The 12,848-nt window shown below is 44.1% G+C and overlaps 1 protein-coding gene across 1 annotated transcript; it reads left to right on the forward strand.

Moving 5' to 3' along the window:
* Positions 1-10,803: 10,803 nt before the first annotated feature.
* LOC123761174 (uro-adherence factor A-like) lies at positions 10,804-12,369 on the forward strand. Its single transcript, XM_045747118.2, has one exon. It carries the CDS (start codon positions 10,804-10,806, stop codon positions 12,367-12,369), a length of 1,566 nt encoding a protein of 521 aa, XP_045603074.2.
* Positions 12,370-12,848: the final 479 nt, after the last annotated feature.

Consider the following 12,848-nt stretch of genomic DNA (forward strand, 5'->3'; position numbering starts at 1 on the left):
AGCTGTAGAAATATTGTTAAAAAAATAATAGAAGATTACCATCAGATTGGGGTGCAGCTGGTCTTTGTTTTGAATTAATGTGTGATACATCCTGTATGTTATCTTTTTTCTGTTTCTTGTTTGTCACCTTTATTGAGTTTGGTTCCTCCACGTTTAAGAGTCTCTTCAAGTACTCATTTCTTTGTATCATTGCAGCACGTGCTTTCTGGTACTCACGTTCAAGATGTTCTCTAGTCATCACTGCTATTCTCCGGTGAAATTCTGAAGAGAAAATAATAGTGTTCGAAGGAAAAGTACAAGAACAAAACAAGAAAATTATGCTTATGCAAAATTATGCTACAATGTACCTATTAATAATCTTAAAATTTGCTACAAATTACCTACTTATAATTATGTGTTAAATTATGGACTTTCCCATAATGATATGCATGTTAGTGGCATTACCTATACTGCCTACCTGGAGCCCCCTAGAGAGATAGTGACACAAGTTAAGGTAATCCCTTTAGTAAGGTGCTGGGTCAACATAAATAAGCTATAACTAATAAGGACACAAATCAATATGTTCATTTAACAGTGGTATTAACATTTATATAAATATAGCTAAGAATAAGTTTTTACAAGTGTAACAAAGTGAAAGAAATGTATGAAAATTTTGATGATATATTAAAATGCTCATTGATTGAACTTGTCTTCCTATATATAAAGTATAAAAATAGTAAACACAGTACCATTATTGTTGTCTGTAGTTATTTTTGGAACATCTGGTATGTACAGCATACTGTCAAAATCCGATGATCTATCTGAAAAATTGATTGGTAGCGTAAATATTTGAATTCATTGCATAGCCTTTTATACAAACAAAAAAGAAAAATTGTACAGAAAAGCTAACACAACATTATAACACCTTTCTGTGGTACTTTCTATGGTACAAAAGAAAACAAACCTTAATTATAAAGGAAAATAAACTGACAGAAGAACTATGAATACTGCTGAAAATACTTTCCACAAAATATCTGAACCAAGGGATAGTACCCCGAGATTTGAAATATGAAAATTTCACCCTTACAGTATTTAAAAAAAAAGCAGAAAGAGTTAAGCACAAAACTAATGTCCGATCAGCTAGGTATAACACATCTGCAAGCTCATGGCGAAAATCCTAAGGGAGGGAATCATTTACCATCTTTCAGTGAAAAATCTTATTCAATCGACACACCATGGTCTTCTTAAAAACAGATGCTACCTTATAAACCTCCTCACTTTTGGGACATGGTAACATGGTACTCAGATAAAGGGTTTCCGGTGGATGTAGTATACATGGATTATGCTAAAGACTTTAATAAGGTACCACATGGAAGACTAGCAAGGAAATTACAGGTTCATGAAAAAAATTGTAAAGTGCACAAAACAATAGTTAAAACAAAGAGAGCAAAAGGTCATACTAAATGGGAATGAATATGAAGAAATGTGTTAAGTTGAGTACCTCAGGGGTCCATTTTTAAGTCTAAAATATTTTTCATATATTGAACATCTATGATATAGAAAAGAATATAATCTAATCAACCACATCCTCATATTTGCAAATGCCTGGCATTTCACGAGCACTTTGTCCGGGGTTTATATTCTAGCCGGGGAGGATTTACTGGGTTAGGCTAACCTAACCTAACTTAACCAAACCAAACCAAGTATCTCAAGTTACAAATATCTCTGGGAATTCATATTATCTGCTGTTGTAGAATTGACAAAATGGACAGTGTCAACAAAATTATTCCCACATACTCCGTCACTATGTGATGGAGTACACATAGAATAGGGACTGAATTGTCCCTGACAGGGACAATTCTGTAACAAATGTTCTAGCATAAAACTTTGTACAGTTTAGTAATTTCTTACCATTGGATGTACTAGGTAGATCCATGTTTGGTGAAGTTTTATAGCTGGAGCTGGAAGATCCTGTCGAGATGACTTCTTCAAAGAGAATAGCTTCAACACATTGTGTCTTGAGTCTTCCAGTACTTGGCCTACAGTTACCAGATCTGATTTACAGAAACTAGTGAAACTATGGAGATAAGATTGTTAATAATATACTTTTTTTGAGATTCATATGACTTGCAGCTTAAAAACCAATCTTATTTTAAAATAGTACACTAAAGTACATAGCAAATTGCGAAATTCGTAGTTTTTTAACTACTTTAAAGCTAAATTCTCAAGCTTTGAAAATAAGCACAATTTGCTATTTTAAGCGGAATCTGGCAACTCTGATTTAGCATGTAAACATTGACTTGCATTCACAATGTAGTTATTTATTTTTCAACAATTTAAAACGAGTTATGAAAATACATACATTGGTACATTATTGCAAAGGCACTATACTATATATATATATATATATATATAAATTGTTGCAAGTCGAGCAACAAATATTTTACATTGAACAACAAATGAGATTGGAAAAGCAGTATTGCCAAAATAGACCCCAGACACACCCTGTGGGTAGTAATGGACCCCCATACCGACCCTATGAGGGGTAGTGGACCCCATAATAACACTATGGGCGATAGTGGACACTATACAAACACTATGGGCGGTAGTTGACTTCATAGAGACCCTGTGGGCGGTAAGGGACCCCCTATCGACCCTGTGGGCGGCAGTGGACCCCCTATCGATCCTGTGGGCGGCAGTGGACCCCCTACCGACCCTGTGGGCGGCAGTGGACCCCTACCGAACGTGTGGGCGGCAGTGGACCCCCTACCGACCCTGTGGGCGGCAGTGGACCCCCTATCGATCCTGTGGGCGGTAGTGGACCCCCCCCATATCGACCCTGTGGGCGGCAGTGGACCCCCTATCGATCCTGTGGGCGGCAGTGGACCCCCTACCGACCCAGTGGGTGGCAGTGGACCCCCTGCCGACCCTGTGGGCGGTAGTGGACCCCTACCGACCCTGTGGACGGTAGTTGACTTCATAGCGACCCTGTGGGCGGTAGTGGACCCCATACCGACCCTGTGGGTGGCGGTGGACCCCATACCGACTCTGTGGGCGGCAGTGAACCCTATATACTAATCCTGTGGGCGATACTGTACCCTATAGTCATCCTGTGGGGGCAATGGATGCCATACATATCCAGTGGGTGTTATTGTACCCCATACTTATTCTGTGGGTGGTTGGAGCCCCATACCCATCCTGTGGGTTATAGTGGACCCCATACTCATCCTGTGGGTGGTATTGGACCCCATACCTATCCTGTGGGTGGTTGTGAGCCCATACCCATCCTGTCGGTGGTAGTGGACGCAATACACATCCAGTGGATGGTATTGGATCCCATACCCTTCCTGTGGGTGGAAGTGATCCCCATACCATTCCTGTGGGTGGATGTGACCCCCATACTCATCCTGCGGGTGTTATTGGACCCCTTACCCACCTAACAGGTGGTAGTGGACCCTATACTAATCCTATAGTTTCCAATAATCCACACCATACCATCCTGTTTGCAGTAGTTTACCCTATATACATTCCAACATAACATCGTTTTCTGTTAGCGTTCCTACAAAACATTCTTTAAAGATTTCTAAAGCACAAACTATGGTATATAATATTGATTGGTGAAGCACTTATTCTATGTAATAATTTATTGTGCTTATTATAATTTACTAAGAACAACTAATATTTCTCAAAACAAAACTACGAGCCTTCAATAGGATGTAGCTGATCTGTAATATTATAAGAGCATGGACAATAGTAGGTGAATTTCACAACCCATGTGGGACCTGAAAACTACAATTTTCGTTATAATTGAACCAATCACGACTATTCAGCTATCTTCGTTGATGGACGAGTACTGTGAGACGTAAATTGGTACGTGAGGAAGAGTTTGAGCCTTGGTAAAAAAGTTAACTGGGAATATATCACATATGTACTAAATCACATTCCACATATTGACTTTAAGCACTAGTCATATATGTACTGTCTTGTGTGAGAACGGGTTGTCCTGTTTAGGTAATACTTACAGTAACAATGAGAACCATAGTTCTCATTGAAAGGGTTACGTATAGTCATCCTTTACCTCACTGATCACCCAGGCTCAATATTCAAAAACGTGTATGCGTGGTCACCTTTTACCCTACAGATCACCCAGTGTCAGAAATTCCGACAACTATTACTAACAACTGACTATTTAATTAAAATAGTTAGGTCAGTTCATTACTAATAATACTAATAATTCTAAAATTGTTAAGGAGAGAGATTTTCTAGCAACAGAGGAAAGGCACTGCGTCCGCCACACCAGAAAGTACCTAATATTTCCCTTCATAGAAGTAAAATACTTCCAGTTTTAAGTTGAAATGTTAACGAAAACATTCCTTAAATACTGGATATAATATTGAATAACGAATCCCTGAATGTCTTCCTTACTAGCTGATAATAACGGGGCCTCGTAGCCTGGTGGATAGCGCGCAGGATTCGTAATTCTGTGGCGCGGGTTCGATTCCCGCACGAGGCAGAAGCAAATGGGCAAAGTTTCTTTCACCCTGAATGCCCCTGTTACCTAGCAGTAAATAGGTACCTGGGAGTTAGTCAGCTGTCACGGGCTGCTTCCTGGGGGTGGAGGCCTGGTCGAGGACCGGGCCGCGGGGACACTAAAAGCCCCGAAATCACCTCAAGATAATAAAATCAGCTGAAAATTAGACGCATGCAGAAGGATGGAGTGGAGGAAGCGGGAGACCCGCCATGCAAGCGTCAGTAAGCTCATGACTTTCCAGACGCGCAGACCCTGAAGCTCTGTATTCACCTAGTTGTACTTGCGGGGGTTGATCTCTACTCTTTCAGCCAACCTCCCAACTGTCAATCAATCAACTGTTACTAAATACTAACTATTTTTTTTCACACCTCCAGGAAGCAGCCCGTAGCAGCTGTCTAACTAACAGATACCTATTTACTGCTAGGCAACAGGCACATCAGGGCGAAGGAAACTCTGCCCATTTGTTTTTCCGGTGGTGCCGGGGATCGAACCCCCTGTCCCTAGGTCCACGAGTCTAGAGCGCAATCCACTCATCCATCAGCCCCCCCACCCCCCCACCCTGAACGTGTGGCAATCAGTACGTGCTTCCCAACACAAGATAGCAAAATCCACCCAACCGACGAGCGCAATCCACTCATCCATCAGCCCCCCCCACCCCCCTACCCTGAACGTGTGGCAATCAGTATGTACATTAATGATACTATGTAAAAGACACATCTAATACTTTATGTAGGGCATACGTAAATCTGTGTATCTATGTATTTACGTATGTAGGTTAGCTTAGCATTTTAAAAGCACCGAATCACCTTCTGTGGTTGAGTGTTCAATAAACCCTTGAACTGTATGTTTAACACTTCTCTAACCCTGTCCATGGAGGACAGAAGAAAATGTATATATGCTGGTTAGCATTGTAAATGTGTGGCCACGTCTGTGGTTGAAAAAAAAAGTACGTGCTTCCCGACACAGGATAGCAAAATCCCCCCAACCGACGAGCACTACCTAACACTTAGGGAAGTGTTACTCCGGACCAGTATATAGTGGTGGCCAGTACTTAAAGCTAATTAGTTGTTACTGTTATGACACAGGCAGACCCACAACATCGGGCGCAGTTCAAGAGAAGAAGAGCAGACGTCGCATTTACCTGTAGTTCCAGAAGAATCCTTAAGTCGCCATTACGTTGTCAACCTACAAGATACCCAGCACTGCGATTGAATGACAACGAGAGCGTCTTTTCTACCCAACCACTTGGGCTGGACGGTAGAGCGACGGTAGAGCGTCATGCAGGTCGGCGTTCAATCCCCCGACTGTCCAAGTGGTTGGTTACCATTCCTTTCCTCCCTGTCTCATCCCAAATCCTTATCCTAACTCCTTCCAAGTGCTATATAGTCGTAATGGCTTGGCGCTTTCTCCTGGTAGTTCCCTTCCCTTCTTTTCAGGCCGTTGCTACATTAGAGTAGAATACGAATCTCAATTCTCAGTTCACAAAGCTCGCAATTCTTTCCATTAATGAGGAGAATACGAATCCATTGGTAGTTAACTAACATGATAATATTCTGAAGTTTATTGTTATTCTCAGTGAATTTTGGATATAAGCCACATATTCATAATAAACACCCCTCAATTATGTGTAGAGGGTAACACCCAGCAGAAGATCTAAATATTCATACAGTCCACTCCTCTAATACAGTCCACTCCTCTAATACAGTTCACTCCTCTAATACAGTCCACTCCTCTAATACAGTCCACTCCTCTAATACAGTTCACTCCTCTAATACAGTCCACTCCTCTAATACAGTCCACTCCTCTAATACAGTCCACTCCTCTAATACAGTCCACTCCTCTAATACAGTCCACTCCTCTAATACAGTCCACTCCTCTAATACAGTCCACTCCTCTAATACAGTCCACTCCTCTAATACAGTCCACTCCTCTAATACAGTCCACTCCTCTAATACAGTCCACTCCTCTAATACAGTCCACTCCTCTAATACAGTCCACTCCTCTAATACAGTCCACTCCTCTAATACAGTCCACTCCTCTAATACAGTCCACTCCTCTAATACAGTTCACTCCTCTAATACAGTCCACTCCTCTAATACAGTCCACTCCTCTAATACAGTCCACTCCTCTAATACAGTCCACTCCTCTAATACAGTCCACTCCTCTAATACAGTCCACTCCTCTAATACAGTCCACTCCTCTAATACAGTCCACTCCTCTAATACAGTCCACTCCTCTAATACAGTCCACTCCTCTAATACAGTCCACTCCTCTAATACAGTTCACTCCTCTAATACAGTCCACTCCTCTAATACAGTTCACTCCTCTAATACAGTCCACTCCTCTAATACAGTCCACTCCTCTAATACAGTCCACTCCTCTAATACAGTCCACTCCTCTAATACAGTCCACTCCTCTAATACAGTTCACTCCTCTAATACAGTTCACTCCTCTAATACAGTCCACTCCTCTAATACAGTCCACTCCTCTAATACAGTCCACTCCTCTAATACAGTCCACTCCTCTAATACAGTCCACTCCTCTAATACAGTCCACTCCTCTAATACAGTCCACTCCTCTAATACAGTCCACTCCTCTAATACAGTCCACTCAATTAAATAAATATATTCAATTAATTCCTGCTGGGAAAATCCCACACACCCAGTGTAACACTAATTAGCTTAAACCTTCCAGGAGATCATCTATTATTACAATATTTAATACACGTGTACCGGGAGGCCTACAGTTAAACATTTAAGTGTACCAAGTGGTTCATTTGTTTGAGAATAATTAAGTTGAGACAGTGAGGTCACGTGTACTGAGAGAGCAGCTGAACCACCAGTCATGTCAAGTGTACCCGTGGTTCAACTTGTCATCTTCTTGAGGTTATCTTGAGATGATTTCGGGGCTTTAGTGTCCCCGCGGCCCGGTCCTCGACCAGGCCTCCACCCCCAGGAAGCAGCCCGTGACAGCTGACTAACACCCAGGTACCTAATTTACTGCTAGGTAACAGGGGCATAGGGTGAAAGAAACTGCCCATTGTTTCTCGCCGGCGCCTGGGATCGAACCCAGGACCACAGGATCACAAGTCCCGCGTGCTGTCCGCTCGGCCGACCGGCTCCCCGTCATAGTTACACATTATTTAACAAATTGTTCAGTGAGGTAGTGAGTATATTTAATGTTATACAAAAAATCCCATTGTTAGCCGTGAAGAGATACATTACACGCAGGCATACATTGTGTCGTCGCCTCGTGTTGCAGTCATTCACGTGCATCTCCCAGCCACTTGGGCTGGACGGTAGAACGACGGTCTCGCTTCAAGCAGTTCAGAGTTCAATCCCCGACCATCCAAGAGAGAGAGAGAGAGAAGATTAAGCCACCCAAAAGGTGGCTTGGGCATGAATAGCCCATAAGTGGTGGCCCTTTTGAGCCATTTCCAGTATCAATAGATGATACTGGAGATCTGTGGAGGTGCGACTGCACCCTGCGTGACGGGAGATGTCTCCCGTGTCACCCAAGTGGTTGGGCAGCATTATATACCTCCGTCCCATCCCGAATCCTTATCCTAATACCTTCCAAGTGCTATATAGTCTTAATGGCTTGGCGCTTTCTTCTGATAGCTCCCTTCACTTGCATCTCTCGCAGAACTTAGCGGAGGGTTCGCGGGTTTCTTTGTGTCTTCCTGGCGTCTGTTGGAGGCTATTACATTTATGCTTGAGTACACAGAAGCTCTTCAGATCCGGAAGTGATGGCCCAGGCACCACCCATACAACGCTACTACATAAGTTATTTCTCATTGTTTTACATACTATTATTTTATCTTCCTTCATATTTTATCTTCTTCCTTCCTTCATGATACATCGCTACCTAAGCCCAAGTGTAGCCAGGGCCAGACGACACTCATCTCCAGGCCTCTCACTCAGTGCAATTTCACTGTTTATCCCAGTCGATATTTAATACATGTGTATTAAAGTAATACACGTAAATAAGTAATACTTATTTACAATGTAATTAAATTAATACATGTGAATACACATGTAAGTAATACAGATGTATTACTTACCCAAAACTGCCCTAGGGTCATATCCCACATCACCCCCCATCTGCATACATATGTTTCCCACCATCCCACAATTTACTGTGGTTCTAACCCCACAGCTCCATCCTCTCTCACCCCAGATGACCACGCAATTTCCACCATCTCACCCGACCTGTTGCTCGACCCCACGTCGTCCATAACTTTCCCTCAGGTGCAGAGGGTCATCCAGTATAGGCAACCATCCCAGCTTCCCTCCCTCAACCCTACCTACTCTTCCTTCCGCAACATTAACACTATATTAAGTACGTCGTCGACCTTTGATCCCGGTTCGTCGTCCATGGTCCACTACACATAAGGGGCATAACTGGCCGACCCCTCACAGTGTTCAAGAGAGAACTGGATAAGCACCTCCAAAGGATACCTGATCAACCAGGCTGTCTGAAAATCCGACACCATTTAATATATCATACAGACAGATAATAATTTCTGCTGTATTACCAACAAGTTACCCATAGAAAACGTAACTTGTAGTGGAATTACCATCTAAAGAAAACGGGATATCATCACCACATACTATTATAATTCACCACCTATTATGGTGGGAATTATTCTTAAATACATTAGTCTTTGGACTTTACCATCATAAAAACATCTTATATAAATTAACTTAATTATCAATATTAAAGTAGAGTAAATGTGACCCTTCTATCACCTTTGGACATCTGGACAAAGTAGGCCAGGCGTCAGTGAGGAAGGAGGGCAGCCATTGTTGTGTCACCTCCGAGACGTGTGGAGCAAATTTAGCTCCTATCATTCTGGACAATGTCGGCCAGTAACGTCAATAGTATGGAGTGTTAAACAGCCATTGTGTTTATATTGAGACCAGAGGCTCACACGGGAGCAAATACGGCTCCTGTTAATTTTACTTGGACGTAGTGTTATGGAAACCAAAGGTACCATCTCCAACACGATGTCTACAAATTCAAGTTAAGTCTATCCGAAACCCGTTTATCATTCATTTATGGCCATTAATGTCAGGATATAGGGTGATCCGGTTAGATCACGTGGAAGCCTCAAACTAAAGGTAATTAAGCCAGGTCTTCATGTTCCATGTACAGTTTTCTCTGAAATGCTTGTCATATATAGGATTCTGGCTTCACAGCTAGCGCACTTTTGACAGGTCAAGAAGAGGAAGGAAGATTTTGTGCACCAGTTACTGGGTGATATGGAAGCTACCTCAAAGAGGATAATTTGGTGTCTACACCCTAGTTATACCTGGTGGACTAACCTGCTGTACTATAAGATAAGGAACCTCTTCAATGTATGTAGCTATTACTGTAGTTTGATTGGCTGCATATATATTAATTTAATAAACCCCCTCTAATGTGTAGAGGATCGATTTGTGAGATTAAGAGATTATTGCAGAAATACAGTCCACTTAACATTATACAAATTGCTATCAAAGTATATAAATTAACGTAAATATAAATTCATATAAATTAAATAAATATAAATCTCACAGGTCGGTTCCCACACAGGCTGTGACTCATACGTCAGGTTGCGAGCAGCCGCATCCAATAGCCTGGTTGATCAGTCCGGCAACCAGGAGGCCTGGTCGACGACCGGGCCGCGGGGACGCTAAGCCCCGGAAGCACCTCAAGGTAACCTCAAGGTATGGTAGAGGCACCGTTCCTTCACTCCACCCTTCTTACCCAGCTATTAATCTTTGGGTCATATACTTTCAGAGTACCATATTTGTACTGCCTTAGTGGTAATCACGAACCAGTCCCAAGTCACTCCACACAAGCCAACACGTTTCTTTACCTAGCACTGCTGATCGAAACCTTCCGACCCCTCTCATCCCCACCACAGTGCCTGGGTCACATACTATCTCTTATGATGTCATAACCTCGAATGATGCTTCTAAGTCATCACCAAGCTAACTCTCTACATAACTAGTCTTCATGATTTATTTGAGATCAGTCTCGAGAGATCTACTCCTTCAGCTCGGTTTAGATCGAACTTTTTTGATAACATGATCAGTAGCTTGATCAACAATATTAGTTATATAGGTCGGAGGAAGGAGAGAAGGGGGATGTATGGTGTTGCTGGGAGACCTGACGTGGGGAAGGCTTCAGAGGCGCAGTCAAGTTCAGGTGGAAAGGACGAAAACTGGGGGACGTTGTGAGATTGTATGGAGGTGAAGGACACTACACCTCAATATGGCAACTCTCACCAAGACTTACCTCTGAGCATGTCTCAGCGGCATGGTCTTGACGAGGTAGTGAGGGTGTCCCAGCAGCATGGTCTTGACGAGACAGTGAGGGTGTCTCAGCAGCATGGTCTTGACGAGACAGTGAGGGTGTCCCAGCAGCAAGGTCTTGACGAGACAGTGAGGGTGTCCCAGCAGCAAGGTCTTGACGAGACAGTGAGGGTGTCCCAGCAGCATGGTCTTGACGAGACAGTGAGGGTGTCCCAGCAGCAAGGTCTTGACGAGACAGTGAGAGTGTCCCAGCAGCATGGTCTTGACGAGACAGTGAGAGTGTCCCAGCAGCATGGTCTTGACGAGACAGTGAGGGTGTCCCAGCAGCAAGGTCTTGACGAGACAGTGAGGGTGTCCCAGCAGCATGGTCTTGACGAGACAGTGAGGGTGTCCCAGCAGCATGGTCTTGACGAGACAGTGAGGGTGTCTCAGCAGCATGGTCTTGACGAGACAGTGAGGGTGTCCCAGCAGCATGGTCTTGACGAGACAGTGAGGGTGTCCCAGCAGCAAGGTCTTGACGAGACAGTGAGGGTGTCCCAGCAGTATGGTCTTGACGAGACAGTGAGGGTGTCCCAGCAGCATGGTCTTGACGAGACAGTGAGGGTGTCCCAGCAGCATGGTCTTGACGAGACAGTGAGGGTGTCCCAGCAGCAAGGTCTTGACGAGACAGTGAGAGTGTCCCAGCAGCATGGTCTTGACGAGACAGTGAGGGTGTCCCAGCAGCATGGTCTTGACGAGACAGTGAGGGTGTCCCAGCAGCATGGTCTTGACGAGACAGTGAGGGTGTCCCAGCAGCATGGTCTTGACGAGACAGTGAGAGTGTCCCAGCAGCATGGTCTTGACGAGACAGTGAGAGTGTCCCAGCAGCATGGTCTTGACGAGACAGTGAGGGTGTCCCAGCAGCAAGGTCTTGACGAGACAGTGAGGGTGTCCCAGCAGCATGGTCTTGACGAGACAGTGAGAGTGTCCCAGCAGCAAGGTCTTGACGAGACAGTGAGAGTGTCCCAGCAGCAAGGTCTTGACGAGACAGTGAGGGTGTCCCAGCAGCAAGGTCTTGACGAGACAGTGAGAGTGTCTCAGCAGCAAGGTCTTGACGAGACAGTGAGAGTGTCCCAGCAGCAAGGTCTTGACGAGACAGTGAGAGTGTCCCAGCAGCAAGGTCTTGACGAGACAGTGAGGGTGTCCCAGCAGCATGGTCTTGACGAGACAGTGAGGGTGTCCCAGCAGCAAGGTCTTGACGAGACAGTGAGGGTGTCCCAGCAGCATGGTCTTGACGAGACAGTGAGGGTGTCCCAGCAGCAAGGTCTTGACGAGACAGTGAGGGTGTCCCAGCAGCAAGGTCTTGACGAGACAGTGAGGGTGTCCCAGCAGCATGGTCTTGACGAGACAGTGAGGGTGTCTCAGCAGCATGGTCTTGACGAGACAGTGAGGGTGTCTCAGCAGCATGGTCTTGACGAGACAGTGAGGCATAACTGTCATAACAGGACAGACATAACAGGAAGAGGCATAACAGGAAACATAACAGGACAATCACAATACAATCCAAACAAAACATAAAGAGCAAACACGTACAACAGGTAAAGCAATATGAAAACACCAGGTCAAACGTACAGCACAGAAACAATACAGGAATAAAAACACTCACACCAAACCACCCGCCCCGTAACAAACAAAGGGCAAGGCCAAAATAAACAATAATAATAAACAAGCAAACCACGCAAACCAAAAAACAAAACAGGTACAAACACAACAACATACATGCACTGGCCTGAAGGACCGAGAATAAAACACAACATAAAGCACATCAAGAAACATAACAAGACACTTTGTACAGCACCCAACTAGCTAAGAATACCAACAAAAACAACAACTACAGTAACATGAAATCAGCGTACATATTTGCCCGGGAACATATCCAGTGGAAACCGCACATTGAACGCCTCCCAAAGCAGCCACGTTGTCCAGGAGGCGTGACCTAACACCGAGGGTACCATGCGAACCGGAACCTCGGAAACAAACACCCGGAGACATGGAAC

Source organism: Procambarus clarkii, chromosome 41 (genome assembly GCF_040958095.1).
Source record: "Procambarus clarkii isolate CNS0578487 chromosome 41, FALCON_Pclarkii_2.0, whole genome shotgun sequence".
Classification (NCBI taxonomy): domain Eukaryota; kingdom Metazoa; phylum Arthropoda; class Malacostraca; order Decapoda; family Cambaridae; genus Procambarus; species Procambarus clarkii.